The sequence below is a fragment of the Nymphalis io genome, chromosome Z, assembly GCF_905147045.1.
Source record: "Nymphalis io chromosome Z, ilAglIoxx1.1, whole genome shotgun sequence".
NCBI classification, from domain to species: domain Eukaryota; kingdom Metazoa; phylum Arthropoda; class Insecta; order Lepidoptera; family Nymphalidae; genus Nymphalis; species Nymphalis io.
Genome location: NC_065918.1, coordinates 15,532,448 through 15,552,988, shown reverse-complemented (window position 1 = coordinate 15,552,988; position 20,541 = coordinate 15,532,448). Strand labels below are relative to the sequence as shown.

At 37.2% G+C, this 20,541-nt stretch overlaps 2 protein-coding genes across 2 annotated transcripts in view; both read left to right on the top strand.

Annotated features, from left to right (window-relative positions):
- LOC126780490 (dnaJ homolog subfamily C member 11) overlaps positions 1 to 6,393 on the top strand; it is a 28,241-nt gene extending 21,848 nt beyond the window's left edge. Inside the window, exon 13 of the mRNA XM_050505040.1 lies at positions 3,909 to 6,393. Within this exon, the coding sequence (XP_050360997.1) occupies positions 3,909 to 3,934 (26 nt within the window). The 3' untranslated portion in view covers positions 3,935 to 6,393. The remainder of the gene's footprint in view (positions 1 to 3,908) is intronic.
- A 2,404-nt stretch (positions 6,394 to 8,797) lies between these two features.
- LOC126780688 (uncharacterized) lies at positions 8,798 to 10,944 on the top strand. Its single transcript, XM_050505320.1, has 4 exons — positions 8,798 to 8,885; positions 9,569 to 9,817; positions 10,680 to 10,840; positions 10,924 to 10,944. Exons 1-4 carry the CDS (start codon positions 8,798 to 8,800, stop codon positions 10,942 to 10,944), a joined length of 519 nt encoding a protein of 172 aa, XP_050361277.1.
- Positions 10,945 to 20,541: the final 9,597 nt, after the last annotated feature.

Below are 20,541 nucleotides of genomic sequence, written 5' to 3'. Positions count from 1 at the left end.
CAACGGTTCGGAATGTGGATTCTATCTAAAAAAAACCGTTAAGAAACTAACTAGATATCCTTAAAAAAATACAAATTTTTATAAATTACATATCGAATGATAGAAAAAAATATGTACAAAATTTCTTACTCAGATTGGACTCTGTCATATATGCACCTAGCGGTGGTAACTTAAAGTTATTTTGCGCTGTAAATACAGTGTATTAATATTATAAGCGTATTTTCATTATATAACTTGTACCATTATCAATAAATAAATAATAAATTATTTAATCTTACGACAATTTCAAGTATTTCATTTACAGCGTGTATTGGTTTTCTACTGATATTGGCTTATGATAGAATTAACTTTTAAAATGTTTGTAACGTATTTTGCAATAAATTACAATAATTAAACCAAATTCAATCTGCGGTATTCAACGATTCCAATTTTACTATGACGCCGGAAACGGTTGGTGGTTGATTAGCATTACAGTGTAATCTGTAATTGATCACATTATAATTGAAGCTCATTAGATCGTTCATTACGAACTACGGGTAATCAAGTTATGAAATAAGTGCCATTTCATTACATATGTGTAACCATTGCATCTAATATGTGTAATTTATTTAATTATTTATACGTAAAGCGGTGTACACATTTTGTGAAATATATAGCAACTATCACACTCACCCCGGTTTTCGTCCCTTATCGATCCGTAGCCGTCCTAAAGACGTCCATATCGCTCCCGATGGTAATATTACATCGGCCAATATTAAGACGCTAGGTTACAGAATAAACACACACAGACCCCGCCGGCGGGGTCGACGACCCTCATTCATTACGCCCCGTCGACGCTTAGGCGTATGACGGCGCTTAAAATGCACACGTCCTTCCGACTTCAACGGCTTCCTAAGCCGAGGTTCGACCTCACAGTTTCTAATTACTGGTGGTAGAGCTTTGTGCAAGCTCGTCTGGGTAGGTACCACCCACTCATCAGATATTCTACCGCAAAACAGCAGTACTTGTTATTGTTGTGTTCCGGTTTGAAGGGTGAGTGAGCCAGTGTAATTACAGGCACAAGGGACATAAAATCTTAGTTCCCAAGGTTGGTGGCGCATTGGCTATATAAGCGATGGTTGACATTACTTACAATGCCAATGTCTAAGAGCGTTTGGTGACCACTTACCATCAGGTGGCCCATATGCTCGTCCGCCTTCCTATTCTATAAAAAAAAAAAAAATATTGTCCCTGTAACGAAAAAAATTGAGATCAAAAATATTGTATCTCTTGTTCCTGTGATTACTCTTTCTCAATTATAGTTAGAGATTAATTGATGTATGGGTGGATACTACACGAACATGTACCAAACTCCTACCGGCAATATATGTATATATTTGCTTGATCGCTTCGTCTGTACACATACCATGTATGCTGCCTTTAGTTTACTGAAATTCATCACCCAAGACACCCTATGATCATGTTTCACGTTGTAATAAATGAAACATGTTCCCTGAAGCACGAAGGTCAGGTCATAGGTAGTGATGATAAGTGCTACCTAGATCGACAGATCCATGTAATTTATCATCACAGACAATAACACAGACCGAGTAACGAGGCGATTCCATTAGAATAGGCGATTTCCGGTTTACGGTTACAGGTACTAGTGACATAACTCCTAAGATCATTTAGTTTAACGGTACATTATAGTTTTCAGTGTTGCCGCAACGCGTTATTTATAGTCCCTTCTTAATATAGATTAAATAAATCTTCTATTATCTATGTGTTCCTTAGCTTTGGACGAAAAAAAAAAGCGTATTTTCATTCCGTTTTACTTCGATATGATTAGACTTTTGTCTGATATGTAGTTTCGGGTATTAATTAGCAAATAGTTTTGTCTACTAGAATAAATGAAAATAACTCAAGTCTTTAATTATGAATTATCGTTTTTGAAAGACGCAAGTTTTTATTTTGTTTTACAATTTTCCTTTTTATTTTAGTTGTACCTACTACAATGAAAAGCCGTAGCTAAATACCTGTGGCTTTTCTCGTTTAAAGCGTTAGCAGCGTATTTAGTAATAGTAACAATGACTTTCTATAGAATAGGGAGAATGCAACAAGTGCTCTTAATACTTCTTTTATCCTTATAAATATAATAATTATCAGTTTAGGTACGAGAAATCAACGATACTAGAAAATCTTTTCTATCCCGTGCCGAGGGAGCACCGCTCCGCTTTCCGCGTTCAATTCCAGCAGACTCTCGACCATCGCACATTCCTCGGTATCGGGATCACTCGTGTGATCTTAGTATCATGTAGAAGACAACGAATTTTCGTCTTGACCCTACGATTTTTAACATTATCTAAATGAAAATATACATATGTAGCTTAGTATTTACGATAACAGCCTGTTAATGTCCCACTGCTGGGCTAAGGCCTCCTCTCCCTTTTGAGGAGAAGGTTTGGAGCTTATTCCACCACGCTGCTCCAATGCGGATTGGTAGAATACACATGTGGCAAAATTTGAATGAAATTAGACACATGCAGGTTTCTTTACGATGTTTTCCTTCACCGTCAAGCGCAAGATGAATTATAAACATAAATTAAGAACGTGAAAATTCAGTGGTGCTCGCCCGGGCTTGAACCCACGATCATCGGTTAAGATGTGAATCTAACCACTAGGCCATCTCTGCTTTTAGTATTTATAGTGGTATTACTAGTAAGATGTCATGACATCTTATAAACATTGAGGTAGAAAACACGTGGAGCCTTCAGTGAGATGTATTATTAGCACACAGATCTGTCATTGTGATTGTTTTCTAAGTAATTTTACTAAATTGCATATGTTGCATATTGCAATGTCGTTCCGTATACAGTTGTTAAAAAATTAACCCTAACTACTAACTTGTTAAAAATAATAAACGTGTAAAACAATTTTCTTAGCTCACACTAAGTATGTAATCGCTTATATTTTTATATTGTGCAAGCTCGTCGTGGGTAGTTACCACCCACTCATCAGAAAATCTACCGCAAAACAGCAGTACTTGGTATTGTTGTGTTCCGGTTTGAAAGGTGAGTGAGCCAGTGTAATTACAGGCACAAGGGACATAACATCTTAGTTTCAATGGTTGGTGGCTATGTCTATTGTCCATTGGTGACCACTTACCATCAGGTGGCCCATATTCTCGTCCACCTTCCTATATTATAAAAAAAGCAATTGGGTTTATAAAATTTTTATATGTTCTACAAAACTGTTTCAAGCCGGTACCGTTGAGTAATTTTAAAATTTTTAGTGTACATTTTCATTCCAGATTTCTCGCCACCCGCGAGATATAATAGTTATAATTTAAAAATATAATTTTTTTTTTAATAAATATTTTTATAATGTATCTGATCAATACATGAAATTGTTCATATTATTAAGGAAAATATAGTAGTATAATCTTTGGGTTTGGAAAAGACTTCATTATTCTGTAGTACTAAATCCTAGTTGAGTTGTTTGAAACACGTAGAAAGGAGAAAAATTCATACTTTCAAAGGATTACTGCGTAATAACGCCTTTTCAATTATGTAAAATGTTATCCCAAATAAGAAAGTCCTTAATTTTATTATTTTATATATTTTATTAGAAAAATTACTTGTTCCTTCAAAAAGTAGAAAATAGCCCAGTTTTATTTTAAAGAATAAATATTTATTTATTTTTTTACAGAAATGTTTACATTTCACTAATCCTCCTTTTGTATAATTGTAAATATAAATAAATATGGATACCGCCAAGGCGCCTTGTAATTTTTTGCTTCACTCGACCTTCAAACCAGAGTACAAATTATCGCTGTTTGGTAGTAGATTTGATGAAACGTGCCTCTCCTATTGAACAAAACAAGTTCATATTATCTGAGTATTTCAAATAATGTCTTATTTCTTTTGCAGGTCATCGAATTAAGAATCGGTCCTGAAAAAAAAAGTCGAGGCGCTAGCATTAAGCGTCCTTATTAGCAGCTATAATGAACGTTACAAAATCCAGAAAATCGTATCAGTAACCATTGTCGCGAAACATTCCATTACCAAGTGTTGCCATTAATATAATAATAATTATACTCGAAACGCACAAATAATATCAAACTACATTCTCCAATAATTTTTCGTATTTTCTCTATTTTTAAAATGATTATTTAAATAATTTAAAATACAATTCATTATAATGTGTCTTATTTAAGAAATATAATAATAATATGAAAACGATGGAAATGATAGCAATAAATTTCAGATTAATCAATTATATTATAATTATATCATATTTCTGGATTATCGTTACAATATGTTAGTGTTAAAAGAAAAATGGTTATTTATTATTGTTTCATAAAAGTACGTTAGATATTAAAGCAGAATATAGTGAAATTCAAGAGAGCATTACAATTTACGAGAGCTGCGTGGTGGATCACGCTCCAAGTATGATATAGAAGAGGATTGCCCAACAATGGGACTGTTGATGTTTCCTCTCTGATACATTGTACATACTCAAATGGATATTAGATGCAATACGATTTTCTGGTTTTTATACGATGATGTATTTCGAGGCATGATATTCAATTGCAATAATATAAAGGTCTAAAAGACCGATATAGTGTTTTTTTTTTTGAAATTATATAAACAAATTGCTATTTGATATCGGATAATCGTGATAAGTTGAACGCATTTGAACATCACAAACAAAGTCTTCTACAAGCGATCAATGTCTACTGCGTTTTTTTTTTTCCATCTATCACATTTATATTGGTGAGATATTTCACCGCAATATATAAGGACATAAATGATCGGAGTATGTTTTAAACGTAGTTTCATAAATAAACGCAGTAGGGTGTATAAAAAGTGTAAATAGTCTATGGATTTTCGCAGAGATTGGTTGCAAAAACACTGCCACTGTGGTGCCTTATTATAGACATTTCAAAGAAAGTCATCGTAGATCGCATTTAGTACATTAAAGGTTTATTGTTTTTGCTTTATAAGTGTATGTTTCTGTAGTTGCTTTAGATGTACCATAAAGAAAATTCTTGTCTATTCTCTGGAAGAACAAAATCGACACTCGGTATCGTAATCGAACTTGAAATGTCGTAGTGATGTGCAACGAATACAGTAATGTTAAACAAACGATACACGGTTTTTTTCTTATAGTATTGTATATTAACGGGCATATGAAAAACGCATGTTACATATCGTTAAGGCTTAGTAGCGCTGACAAAATCCATAGACAATTTTTTTTTTTTTTTTTACAATGTGACTTTGCACGTCTGTTGTATAACAATTGTTTATATAATTTTAAAATACACTTGTACTATTTTGGTATCGCTATATTGATGTTGTGTTATAATGTATCAAATACAATAAACGTTTTCCATGAATAATTAGACATTTAAATTATATAAATATTTTTATAGCGATGATTAATTAGTAAAGTTGATAAAATAATTGTTATGAATTATGTTCTAGAATTTGAAATCGATTATATCCAAAATTTGTTTTTATCTCTACAATGTGCAGTGAGAAACAAAAATAAGTGTACATTTCGTTTTTGTTGATCGGTCGTTTATTTAATTCTAAATTTTTTTTTAACTATTTAATGTTACGTAATCTGATATATTGACAATCATTGAAGTGTTAACTTTTGTCATTCTAATAAGTTTGTCATTTGTCAACAATATTATCATTTTTAGACATCGTAAGAGTTGCCAAGAACATTCGTAAGAAATTTAGTTCAGAAACGAAGCATTGCGTCAATGCATAAGTCGCTACTAACAATTGTGACAATGTTAATGATTCAAGTCTAGCGGCTTGTTTATAAATCTGCAGATCCGAAGTCATCGGGCTCAAGTCCATTGCTTTAGAAAGCACGTAAAGCTATTGATATTACGCCAGAATTGTTCCGATGGTGGCAGATCGCTGTCTATTTATGTACATCAGACTATTAAAATATACGTGTAAGGTAATTTATGCTCGCTTCGAAGTTTACCACGAATGCTCTTGGTGGCTGAAATAGTGAATTTATATAAAAAAATTAATAAATACGAAAACTAAATTAATTTTAAATCATGACCAGAACTGATTTAATGATTAAAGATCTAAAGTCGTATAGAAATTGTTAATGCTGTAAGATATATATGAGTGTGCACGTGTTTATGTATTACTTTACAAATTAATTGTTGCCTTGATCGTGACCGTATCGTTTTATAAAAGTTGCCTGTTCTATGTGTACCAATACAACTGCATTTAAGTAAATAAAAGACCTCTGAACCGATTTTGCTGCTAAACATATGATATCATTTAGCTGTTATTCTTAGAATGTCATAAAATAATGTATTTTAGATTAGACGTTTTCGTGCGCCCCTGAAATATAAAATATTGTTTATTTGTTCCTATATATTTTGTTTCATTTTTACAAACACACACTCGCATATGTATACACCATCTCGCATTGGAGCAGCGTGGTGGAAGACATTCCAAACCCGTTTCAACAGGACGGTTATTAAAAGTAACTATGATAATTAATAATTTAAACTTATTGTGCCAGCAAAACGAGGCCCTGTAAAAAAAGGCTTGACAAATTAAAAAAATCTTGATTAACTAATTAATTACATACGATATTTTAATTGAAATTTATTGTGTCTCGGTGTAATTCTAAGTTATGGTCAACAATGAAGAATATTATTATTAACCTCTTCATATTCAATTATTATTATTACATGCAAGTTCAATAAAACATAACTATTTTTTATTAAGAAAACAAGCATGTTAAACATTTAAAAAAAAAAAAAGAAATATGAGAATATATAATGTAAAGACATTCTTTTCATCTTATTAAATAGCAAAAATATTTCAGTAAACAATAATTACCTACCTATAGATATGCCTTATAGATTTTCACAAATAAATAATATAAGACAGACCGCCTCGGGTTCTAGAAAAACTTCAATTGACAACGAATAAAACCGATTATGATGCAAAACACTTATGGATTAAATGCATCCATACAATAAAACAAATGCAGTTCATTTTTAGCTTATCGTACAGAGTGATGATTAAAGATACATAAATAAAACATAAGGTTTATCCCGCACTGTAAAAATGTGTTCACAATAAACACTAAAACTCATACTTAAATATGTAAATACCTTGCGTCTTGATTTCAAATACTCTTATTCCGCACATATGAAAGTCTATCTAGTAATTAAATCGAAATTGCGACCTTTTGAATGATGACCACGATGACAATTATTAAGCAACTCAGTACTCTAGTTAATCTAAACAATTGAAGTTGCGTGTTTTCTTATACCTAGCTGGTTTCAACCGGCTTAGAATCGGTTAAATCTAAGCGCATCTGGTTAGGCTGATGACGTGTTCTATTAACGGTTAGATCAAGGAATTATCGAACATCACAGTTTAAATTAATATAATTCATTCTGATATCAGACGATTGTATTGAGTGTTGACGAGTGGCATTGTTTTAATTTATTAATGGAAGGAAGGCCGACGAGTGCGAAATGCGCCACATGGTAATGGGTTGCTTATAGAAGTTATTATTTTTCGAGATATATCTCACTGCTTAAATCAAATGCAATGCCTACAATAGCATCGACTATATAAATACCTTTTTAAAATAACACATTTAATTATTCAAATTTCGAAACATTTAAACTAGCGCAGAATTATTTACGTTAAAATGCAAGTTAAATTCGTCGAACGAACTCAGCCAAGTGAGCTAAGCAGTTATTCTGTAAGATCTCGCTCGTGAAATGTTGAAAAAGGATTTGAGTTACTTTGTTGTCTGTATACTTGAATGACCTAATTATTCAATGTCGCATATTACTTTATGAAATTTCGCGATCGTATTCTGCTGAGTTAAAACTGGCAAGCGCCATTCAAACAAGAATAACTGTATATCTGCAGAATGATAATGGTCCTCATGACGGCGAATCCGACACTACCAAAAAGAGTTCATACTTCTAGACATCTGGCTGCTACTTAAAATTTTTCGACGGAAAAAGCGAATACCTTTTACCCTAACATGGGGCTTGAACACAGGACTTTGGAACAATATTATCCGAAGAAATAACTGGTAAGTGAATTTCGTCTTTCGAGATAAAAAAATATAATAAATTAATACCAAAATTTTATTACGATATAATAACCGCCTAATCATTAATCGTAACAAGAAAAAGAAACACGATTCGTATTGATTAACAACAATAATAAATGATACGTATTATGGACAATATTCAAGATTCTTAAAGTCCAGCTACATGATCGACATAACAGCAGTTTTACAAACCAGTTGGCTTAAGCGGGTTAGGGTAAAACGATAACACGCACAAACACAAAAGCGACTGAATTATTTGGATGACATAGTATTTAAGTAGTTTATCCTTTAGTTTGTTTTTTTTATATATATTCTCCCATAATTGGGAGCATTATTCGTACTCCCGACTAAATCTTTTAGCACATTTTCTTTTTTAAATGTAATTTGTTAATGAATGAATATCACAAGTTTTATAGTACCGTTCAGTGTTGCGAACATGTATGAGTATTACAAATTAAGATGAAATAAACACAAATAATTACTATCCATAAGGTTTAATGCAATACGGTAAAATAGGAGAGCGACCTGGTTACTTAGAACAAACAAAGAAAATCATTACATTACCGAATGTATAATAATATTTTTTTTGTAAGGATCGACTTCGTTCATACATTTCATTTTGTCGGAGGAAAACATCTGGAAAAATTGCTTAATTTTTTTTTTCGATTTATTATTGCTTTTGGCCTAAATGGCTTCGACAGCGACACCGGATGTCGGCGCCTCCTGTAAGGCCGAACCTCGGCTTAGGACACTGTCAGAAGATGCTCAACCTTGCTGTATATGTAAATGGTATTTTTATCCATGTACTGTAATAAGCCTCTTAAGGAGAAAAAACCAAAGGAAGTTGTAGTGGATTTTAAAGAAGCTTACTATAGTTTGACCCTACAAAATAAATATTTAAATTACTTAAATACTTACAAACAAAGTGACCCCAACATTTTGGCTAACCTACTAGTTGAAGTAATACAAATTTGTTTAAAGAAACACACTAGAAGCGTTTGCACTTCTAGTAATAGACGTATACTCAAGCCTTGGATGAATGAGGGTATCCTGCGTTGTGATCGATTACGAAATATGTTGCAGAGGAAATTGCGAGCTAATCCATGCGATGAAATTTTAAAAACTACATATAAAAGATACGGAAATTTCTGTAATGGACGAATAAAAAAGTTAAAAAGAGATTATTTTAAGAAACAACTGGCTATATCAAAAACAGATTCAAAATTACTATGGAAGACGATTGACGTTATAACTCAAATAAAAGCACCGAAAATACCATGCACCGATCTTCTCAATCTTAAAGAGACGCCTTTACAGTCAGTTAATCAGGTCAACCATTACTTTGCAAGTATAGGTAGTTCCCTTGCTCAGGCTATTATTACTGATAACTTACATGCTGTATGTACCGGTTCAGATATTTGTAGTCCTCAGGTAAGTTCTTTTGTGCTATTATGTACAGATCCATTAGAAGTAGAGAGTACGCTTATGAACTTAGATACAAATAGTGCAACAGGTTGGGATACCATCCCGACCGCATTCCTAAAAATGGCCAAGGACATTGTTGTTCCTATAATAAGTAAAATAATTAATTTGAGTTTCGAACAAGGTACATTTCCGGAGGCCTTTAAGCAGTCTATAATCACACCAGTATATAAGAGTGGAAACAGGGATGATATAACAAATTATAGACCAATATCTGTTTTGACCGGTATTTCAAAAATTATGGAAAAAATAGTGAATAGAAGGCTCCAGAACTACTTTGACAAATATAATATCATTTCCAAATCGCAGTATGGTTTCCGTAAAGGTGTGTCCACTGAGGATGCGGTCGGGGATCTCAGCAAAGTAATTGTCCGGCAGGTTGATAAGGGCAAAAAATGTTTGGCGGTGTTTCTAGTCTGAAAAAAGCCTTCGACACGGTGTCTGTGCATATTCTATTGAGGATACTGGAGGGTCTTGGTTTTAGGGATAAATCCCTTTCGCTTCTCACAAGTTACCTTAAAGACAGAAAGCAATCCGTCAAAATAGGTGAATTTATTAGTGATACTGTAACTGTTAATTACGGAGTCCCCCAAGGAAGCGTGATTGGCCCGACCCTGTTTTTGATTTACATTAATCAGTTGTGTGATATGGAGCTTGAAGACGGCCAAATTTTTACCTATGCAGATGACACTGCCATCGTATTCGTGGCAGACAATTGGTCTTCTTTGAAGAAAACAGCGGAATTAGGACTTAAAAAAGTTGCAAAGTGGCTAAATGAAACTTATTGACTTTGAATATCTCCAAAACAAATTACGTTTGCTTTACGAAAGTTAGCAGCGCTCAACCGAAATCCGATTTTATCATAAAAATTCATAAATGCTCTGACGACCTCGAGTCTGATTGTGACTGTCCTCAAATAAATAAAGTGGCTAGTGTAAAATACCTTGGTGTTATGGTTGACCAAAGATTATCTCGGTATTCGCAACTGGAACTGATGATAACTAGGGTTAGAAAGTTTATCTGTATTTTTAAATCTCTACGGTATGTATGTGCAAAGCCCTTACTAAATAAAGTGTACATAGCTTTAGTACAATCGACCTTGGGCTACTGCATTCCTGTTTGGGGTGGAGCAGCTAAGACTAGATTCCTTGAACTGGAAAGAGCTCAAAGATGTTTGATGAGGGTGATGTACAGCAAACCATATAGATTCCCTACCACTGCACTGTACGAGATAAGCGGTCTACTTACGGTGAGAAAACTTTATATAATAGCAACAGTATTAAGGCTCCATAAAAGCTTGAAATATTTACCTCTATTAACAAATAAACGCAGGAAGTACACAGTGCCATATAATGAATCTATCAAAAGTAAATTTGCCTCAAGACAATACTCAAGACAATCTATTTATTTGTTTAATAAAATAAACCAGGAAGTGGACATATATTCCAGTACATACTATGATAGCAAAAAGCCTTAACAGACTGGCTGTTAAAACGTAACTATAAAGAAATAGAATCCTTTTTTTTTTTTTTTTTTTTGGGGGGGGGGTATGTGGGACTCGCCGGCGCTGCAGGCGCCGGAATACCTACTAAAAACCAGCGGTACCCACTCCATCTTGTCGGGGGACGTCACGGGATCGCTTGCGCATACTACCGTGCCGTCCCGACGGTTGGCCCGCTTCTGCGGGCTTCCAAATCCTAGGGGGTACTCGGGGTACAGAGACCCTCTGGCCCCGGCGACACTCACGGCGGGAGGAGAAGATGCGCATAGCGCTGGCGTCTTCTCCCCGGTCTTCTTCGACGAAGCGGGTCAGCGGAGGCACTCTCCTCGCGCTCCCGCTCCGCGGCCTCCTTCTGCGACATGACATTTTCGCAGAAGGAGACCATCTCCATCCAGCACCTTTCGCTACCAAGCATGGCATTTATCACGCTCGGCAGCGAAAGGTCTCCGCCGATTAAAGTCGCCAGGGAAAGGCGCTGAGGCCCCCAAGCGGCACACTCCATCAGAGTGTGGCATGCCGTGTCCGTAGGCGCACCACACTCGTGGCAGGAGGGCGTTACCTCCCGCCTGACTATTCCGTGCAGGTACTTACCGAAGCACCCATGTCCAGTAAGCACCTGAGTCAGTCTGAAGGTCAGTGTGCCGCCTTTTCTCGTTACCCAGCGACTCAAGTGGGGACGGATCGCCTCCACTGTCGCCAGGCCTGCTGATGGGGACCTCAGATCCTCCTCCCACCTGCGAATCAGGGCTTGCTGGGCGAGAGTCCTGATTCGCAGCACCTCCTCCAACCCTGGACGGTCGCCACCGGTCGGAGTACCGGCTTAGAATAGTACTCCCCCAATCTCATCCCGTGGGTGTCGTAAGAGGCGACTGAGGGACGGGGAAAAGGGGGGATGGGCAGCAGCGTCCCTCCTCCCATAAACATCTTACCCCCCCTACTGCGCTCGCCAACACGCCTGCCCAGCGCGGCGAGTATGGGCAAACCCCTCCATTAATGGCAGATGCGCCCAAAAAAAAGGCCCCCAGTTACCGGCAAGCCCGCTAGGCCCGACCAAGGTAGCGGTCGCGGTATCGGCAGGGCAGGGGGTGCTAAGAATCACCGGTTCACGGCAGGCTACCGTATAAAACGACTGAACATGGCAACGTATAATGGACGCTCGATGAGGCTGGACCATCACCTCGCCGAATTAGAAGTAGAGTTAAGTCATATAAACTGGCATATACTGGGGTTATCTGAAGTCCGAAGACAGGGGGAGGACACGATATTTCTAGAGTCCGGTAACTTACTCTACTTCCGCGGAGGTGATAACCTCTCCCAGGGTGGTGTCGGTTTTCTAGTCAAAAAGGATCTCATTAGCAGCATTGTGGAAATCAGTAGTGTGTCGAACCGGGTAGCGTACCTTGTCCTAAAACTTTCCGACAGGTACTCCCTGAAGGTCGTACAGGTATATGCGCCAACTTCGACATACTCTGATGATGTGGTCGAAGCGATGTACGAGGACATCGCAAAGGCCCTCAACGACACCTCGAAGGCCCACTACAATGTTGTTATGGGAGACTTTAATGCTAAAGTGGGAGTACAAGATAGCGGTGAATCGAAAGTCGGACCTTACGGCTTGGGCTGCAGAAATCACAGGGGGCAAATGCTGGTAAACTTTCTCGAAGCACAGGGGCTTTTTTTGATGAATTCTTTCTTTCAAAAGAAGCCTCAGAGGAGGTGGACCTGGCGAAGCCCCGATAACGTGACAAGGAACGAGATAGACTTTATCATTTCGAATAAAGGGCACATATTTAGAGATGTTTCAGTGATCAACAGGTTTAATACCGGAAGTGATCACCGCTTGGTTCGAGGCACTCTAAATATCAACTTAAAAGCCGAAAGATCGAGAATGATGAGGTCTACTCTCCGACCTACCATGCTCCAAGCTGCTCAAGGCTCCGAAAAGTTCCAAATGGAACTTCAAAATCAATTCACCGCGTTGGAAACCATAAGCAGCATTGATGAGAGAACCGACACGCTGGTCAAAATACTGCAAAACACATCCCGCAAGTGTTTTCCGCCACAGAGAAGAGAAAACGCACCAAAACTCTCTGCTGAGACACTCGAGCTCATGAGAAAACGACGAGAACTACCATCGTTTTTGTCAGATAAGGCCTTAAACCGAACAATAAAAACGCTGACGCGACGCGATCTCCGACGCTCCAATACCCGTGCCATCAAGGCTGCGATTGAGCAAAATCGGGGATCGAAAGTGTTCGCTCGCAAGTTTGGGAGGCCGCGTCTGACAAAACTTAAAACTGAAAACGGTGGGGTCGTTACCTCTAGGCCTGAGATTGTCGGAGAAGTAGAGAGGTTTAGGAGAGGGATAAACCCGTGGGAATCAGTATTGATGACCAGCGCGCCCCTCTTATGCGCCATTACTCCGAGGAGCTCCCGGTCGTTGACCAAGGAGAGATTAGGGCGGCTCTAGAACAGCTTAAAAACAACAAAGCTCCGGGAGATGACGGAATCACAACAGAGTTGCTTAAGGCAGGCGGGACTCCGGTCCTGAAAGAGCTAGCAAGCCTCTTTAATTCCGTCATCCAACATGGCAAGACCCCGGAAACGTGGAGCGGGAGTGAGGTGGTACTGTTTTTCAAGAAAGGTGATAAAACCCTCTTGAAAAACTACAGACCAATCTCCCTCCTGAGTCACGTGTATAAGCTGTTCTCAAGAGTCGTCACGAACCGTCTCGCCAGACGACTTGACGAGTTCCAGCCCCCAGAGCAAGCCGGCTTTCGATCAGGCTACAGCACCGTGGACCACATCCATACTGTTCGGCAGATTGTGCAGAAGACCGAAGAGTACAATCAGCCGCTGTGTATGGCATTTGTGGACTACGAGAAAGCCTTCGACTCCATCGAAACCTGGGCAGTGCTCGACTCATTGCAGAGATGTCATATCGATTGGAGATATATCGAGGTACTGAGATGTCTGTACAACGCCGCTACAATGACTGTCCACATCCAGGACTGTAAGACGAAGGCGATCCAACTGCGCAGAGGGGTGAGACAGGGGGATGTAATATCCCCGAAACTGTTCACCAACGCGTTGGAAGACGTTTTCAAGACGCTGGATTGGACTGGGTATGGAGTCAATGTAAACGGCGAGTACATCTCACACCTTCGATTTGCCGACGATATCGTCATCATAGCAGAGTCGCTGGAACAACTCACCGAAATGCTGCGTAGCCTAGGCGAGTCTTCCCGGTGTGTCGGTCTCGGTATGAACTTGGACAAGACCAAGGTCATGTTCAATAGGCATGTCGTGCCGGGACCGATATACGTAGGACAGATAATACAAGTCGGTAGGAACAACTTTGAGAAGGAAGCCGATCGAAGAATTCGCTTGGGATGGGCAGCATTTGGCAACCTTCGTCAAGTCCTCAAGTCGTCTATACCGCAATGTTTGAAGACGAAAGTCTTCAACCAATGCGTCTTACCTGCCATGACATACGGTGCCGAAACGTGGACACTAACTGCGGGACTAGTCCACAAATTCAAAGTCGCTCAGCGTGCTATGGAGCGAGCTATGCTCGGAATATCTTTGAAGGATAAGATCAGAAATGAGATTATCCGGAAAAGAACCGGAGTCACCGACATAGCTTGCAAAATTAGCAGGCTGAAGTGGCAGTGGGCTGGTCACGTATGTCGTAGGACCGATGGCCGTTGGAGCAGACGAGTCCTAGAGTGGAGACCGCGAATCGGCAAGCGCAGCGTAGGGCGCCCTCCAGCCAGGTGGACCGACGACCTTAAGAAGGTGGCGGGCACCAACTGGATGCGGAAGGCGGAGTACAGGGAGCTTTGGCGCACCTTGGGAGAGGCCTATGTTCAGCAGTGGACAACGATTGGCTGTTGATTGATTGAGACAAATTGAATAATCAAATCAAATAACAATATTTTATTCAAATCGACTTTTACATGTACTTGTGAATCAACAAGCGCTACCACCGGTTCGGATATATATGTATGTATATTTAAGATATTATTAATTTTACAGAAATTTAAGAACAACGATAATTACTCGCTAATTTACATAATAGATAACTATGTATATTTGATTAATGACGTTTTTTTCTTTTTTTTTTTAAATTAAATATAAAACAGTTCCTCCCGATCCCTACCCGACGCAAAGCTGCCCATAATGCAGGCCGCATTTCCACGCTGTACGGCAATGGACAACCTTTGGGCCAAGTAAGACCCAGAGCTACTGTCAAATCCCCTCTCTCCCTCCCTGATAAATCCATCTCCCTGATAAAGGTAAGGGCATCCAACCCACAACATCCCGACGTCTCGAACGCTAGTGGCACAAATAAAAAAAATTTACACAAGGGGGCGTATTTCACCCACTTTCTCACTGCTGCACTCTCCGCAGCCGCCCCAGCCGTCCGTGTTGTGTGAGCCAGATGAGAGACCGCAAAGGTATTGACACAGGTAGCATCCCATAAATATTTATATATGTATTTATATTAATAATAATATTTCCTTTAACCGTCACTTCCATCCCTTAATTTCAGAGTCTTCGATCCCCAGTATCGAGCTAGCGAAAAGGACATTAACTAAGCCGAAATGGAACGAAGATTTTTTAAAAGCACGTGTACATCCCCGAATACTACGAACATCTTATGTGATTCCAGATGTAGAATATTCATTAACAGACATGAGAACATGGACTCACCCACCATAAATTCTTAACTTGCACTTGGGTGCTAGCTTTGAGTGGTGAGATTTGGAAACAGGAGCTGAGACTACTTATGTTGAGCCAAATTTAGAACCAAATACAGATTTATTATTAAATAAATTAATGGTATTTAGTAATTCTGAATTACGACGCAAGCGAATCGCGGGTAAAGCGTTAGAACGTAAATAGATTATAATATTTTATGTGTCAAGAGTTTATATACTGACCAGCTTATTTGATGGATAGTTTACAATAATAAAAAATCCCCTTAAATTAATACAAATAAAAATTAAAAATAGTTACTGTACAAATTGTGACCGCGTGGAATGGTGGCAAGAATGATAGCAGCATTTCCCCTTTAAATCGCAACTCAATAATTAATATTTACATTAAAATTGTTCTAAATTGAGGAGGAGATTTGAATTTTGCTCCATCATGCTCATCCTCCAATACGATATATCGTGGATACATAAGTGGAATTTCATCTAACACGTGCAGACTACTCCGATATACTTGTAGGCTTCCTCTACTATCAATATTGCTATAATAATATATATGTAAAATAAATTTTGTGCACAAATTAATTAGTTTTCGTTCTTGATATATTTGATATAAAGAAACAAAAATTAATCTTTCAAAATAAATGTGACAAGTCGTGATTCATTCATTCTTCGTGTAATGTGTGTCGGCTATAATGTAGCGTAACAATTACACTTTTGTATAATGTGTTCGTGTATGAAGCATAATTTATATAGTGAACTTTGGACAGTAAATAACCATTAACTAAGTCTATTTCATTAAATTGGGTGTATTTCCTTTTCCTCAAAAAAAGAGAGAAGGCCTTTAGGGAAGAGAAGGCCCAGCAGTGGGTGTATTTCCGAAAAACATTAAGAATTTTATTGTAATAAATATCGATATGCAAGAAAATTGTTACCTACAAAGGCAAGCAAGATCCCGTGGCGCTCCTCGTTAAGACGGAAAGGGTACCGCTGATTTTTTTGTGGGTTTTCCGATGTTCGGGGCGCACTCGGCGCCTTAGACACCGGCAAGCCCCACACTGTTTCTCTGGGGGAAACGCGTAATGCGTTTTTCCTGCGTAAAAAAGTGGCTGTACTTTCTCAGTAGTGCTGAAGGCATAAGAATTTTTTTATAAAAAACTGTTTTTAAGTGATAAGATTTGTTTTTGACAGTGACAGGGTCCCCAGATGATTAGCTCTTCTAAGACACATATTTACTATAAATAACATTTAAAAAAAACGGTAGTTTTGACCTTGAAAATGAAAAGTGCTGGTATTTTAAAGTATATTCATAATCAGCAAAGAGAAGCGAAATAAGGTATGGAAACCTTTTATTCACTTACCTAGCATTATCATTATTTTCATCGTCATCATCATCGTTCGCTTGACATTTAATCAGTGTCAGCGCAGTGGATCAGCTGATTGACATAATAAAAGTCAGCTATGTTTAACAATATATTAAATTTTAAAGACATTCATTTAAATTTTCAGTAATAACTATTACATTATCCTTTTTTTATCTGCGCTTGTTATCAAATATTTTGCTAACGTTACGTGTTATAATTTAATTGACACAAAACAGCCTGATTGGTTTAAAACTTGAATAAAAATATATATTACTGTAGAATAAAGTATAAAACTTGTATTAAAAGAGTTTGTACGGCGTTCAATCACTTCAATGCTTGGAATCAAACTTAGGCCTTTACATAGGTAGGCGGCACTTATCCCATTGAGCTACTAATTTTTTTTTATACAATAGGTACGCTTACAGGCAAATGGACCATATAATAGTAAGTGGTCACTATAGACATTGACGCTGCAAGAAATATCGACAATGCGCCATCAACTCAGGGAACTAAGTTATGTCCCTTGTGCTTTCCACTGGCTAACTCGCCCTTCAAACCGGAATAAAGTAAAATACTAAGTATTGCTTTTTGACAGTAAAATAAATGACGGCTGAGTGGTACCTAACCAGACTGTTTTGCTTGCACAAAGCCCTCCTACCAAGTATTTATACGTATAAACGTTAAGTTTTTAGTTTCAGTCAGTAAATTGAATCATAATATTAGAACGCAACAATAGCATAATCTAAAACAATATGATGAATACGTTATTTTTAGATTATTTATTTTAAATGTAATACAAAATACGTAAATACGAAATATTTACCCGAACCGACATTTCAATACATTAGTGCGTCACGTACAAGGACGTTCGTAAAAGTAAAGTGAATGATGAACGAATGCAATATTTTATGAAAAAAAATGTTTAATAATTTTAATTAAATTTTGGCCATGACATCGTCTGACGGTATGAAGTTTATTATTAACTAGCTATTTCACGCGCTTTCAAGCGCTTTAAGCGTTACTACTTCACCCCCGTGGTAATATGACGTCATATAATGTACTTGTTTTCAGGCGTTATTCATGAAAAATGTCTTTCCTTGGAGTTCAGGCTTGTATGATACGAAATTTCATCAAAATTGCTTCAGTGGTCTAGCCGTGAAATCGTAACAGACATACATATATACATAATTTAGTTATAATATTAGTATTTGTTACGTTTTCACGGCTTAATTGCTCATCTGATCATAATAAAATTTTGCATACACGTTGTCAGGGATACAGAAAAGGGTATAGAGTAATTAAAACCTGACTCCTAACACGCGGGCGAAGCTTGTCCTATAAAGGATTTTTTTAATGTATTGTGTTAGTGTATGTATGTAGCTGAGATGGCCCAGCGGTAAGAACGCGTGAATCTTAACCGGTGATCGTGAGTTCAAACCCGGGCGAGCTCCACTGAATTTTCATGTGCTGAATTTGTGATTATAATTCATCTCGTGCTTGACGGTGAAGGAAAACATCGTGAGGAAACTTGCATGTGTCTAGTTTCACTGAAATTCTGCCACATGTGTATTCCACCAACCCGCATTGGAGCAGCGTGTTGGAATAAGCTCCAAAACCTTCTCCTCAAAAAGGGAGAGGAGGCCTTAGCCCAGCAGTGGGACATTCAAGGGCTGTTACTATAAGTATGTATGTATAATGCAGCGGATGGGGACTGGGAGCCGAAGATCGAGCTCAGTGGCGTGCCATAGAGAGACCTATGCTCAACAGTCGACGACGAAGGGATGATGATGAAATGTATTATGTGTCGTAGTGATACAATAAGTCAGAAAGAAAACCACTTAAGTAACCCATTCAATTATTCTTTATTAACTAAAGTATATATCAAATCCATCAAAATACATAGTTGCTTGTTTATTCATTCTTAGTATAGAAAATATTTTATCACGTGGTAAATTTTGATGCGGTTTTTTATATCCCTTTGTGGTTCGATAACTATAGAAATCGAGTTATTAAAAATAGAATTACTTGAACGAATTAGCATCAAATCATAAACACGGACTGCATTTTTAAAAAGCATAGACTTAAGGTCTATCCAATTATTTATATTACAATCAAGACACGAGAGTCATTTAGAAATATGCGGAAATCATGCGCACTGTTTCTAAGTATCGTTCAGTGTTATGCGCCCGCGCACCATTCTTTTTAAGTGTCTGTACTGGCGTTTGCATTTACATAGACTGTTTTTATTATAAATATTTATCGTATTTATTCTCTAATAGCCATCTGTAAGCTTTGCTAGTTTTATTAGGCTTGGACTGAGTTTATAATTTTCCTCTTACCAACAAAGATATACATACATATATAATTGTGTAGTGGAATGAATATAATTTGTATGTTAACATATTGAAAGGAATATTTCCAGTATTTAAAGGGAGTGAAGTGAAGTTGGTATGCGTTTCGATAGAAGTACCGTAGTAACGAAAAAGATAATTTATCTTATGCTTTCTTTTTTTTTTATTTTATACTTAATAATATATAAGGAAGTTTTACTTGTTTTTCTGATTGTTTTACAGATTCTTAACTCCTAATTAAATAAACTTTTTTATGATAGTTTATAGTTGCATTGCTTTGAGATTAAGCTTATTATGTCAATTTAGTCGGAGAACAAAATTGTCGGTATAAAGCGAATGAAGCCAAAACAATAACAATTATGTAAAAGCTCTTTGTGAGAATTTTGTGGATCAACAAAATATCTACGACAAAGTATATGACAGGAGATTTTGAGCGAGATTTGTGATTGTCTGTCAGCTCGTGACCACAGGAGGTACGGTGCAGCTTTGTCAAAATAGTGACCCCCAATGTATATAATGAAAAAGATAACTATATAAATATAACTTGTATTGATTTGCAAAATTGCAATAATTGAATTTATTTATACTACAACACAATCTGAACCAGCCTTAGTTAGATGCACCAAGCGAGTCATGCATTTGGCACCCTTTTATATTAAAGTTGCTCGCGTAGGTATTTAAGCTTCGTTCGGCTCGAGTAATATTAGTTTTATTTTTATAATTTAATATTAATAAGCAGACCTCATCGAAATACGAAAACCAAATCGTTAGAGTCGTTTCCGACACACACAAAATAAATTAAGATTATCATTAAAAAACTTATTTTTAATTTCTAACCATATTCTGATTGAATTAATAGAAAATTATAAATATCATATTATTAATAATAAATAATATATACATACTTAAATAGATAATTACACCCAGAATCAGAACAAACAGACATGTTCATGCACACAAATGTCTGTCCTGGGTGGGAATCGAACCCACAACCTTCGGCGTGAAAGGCAAATATC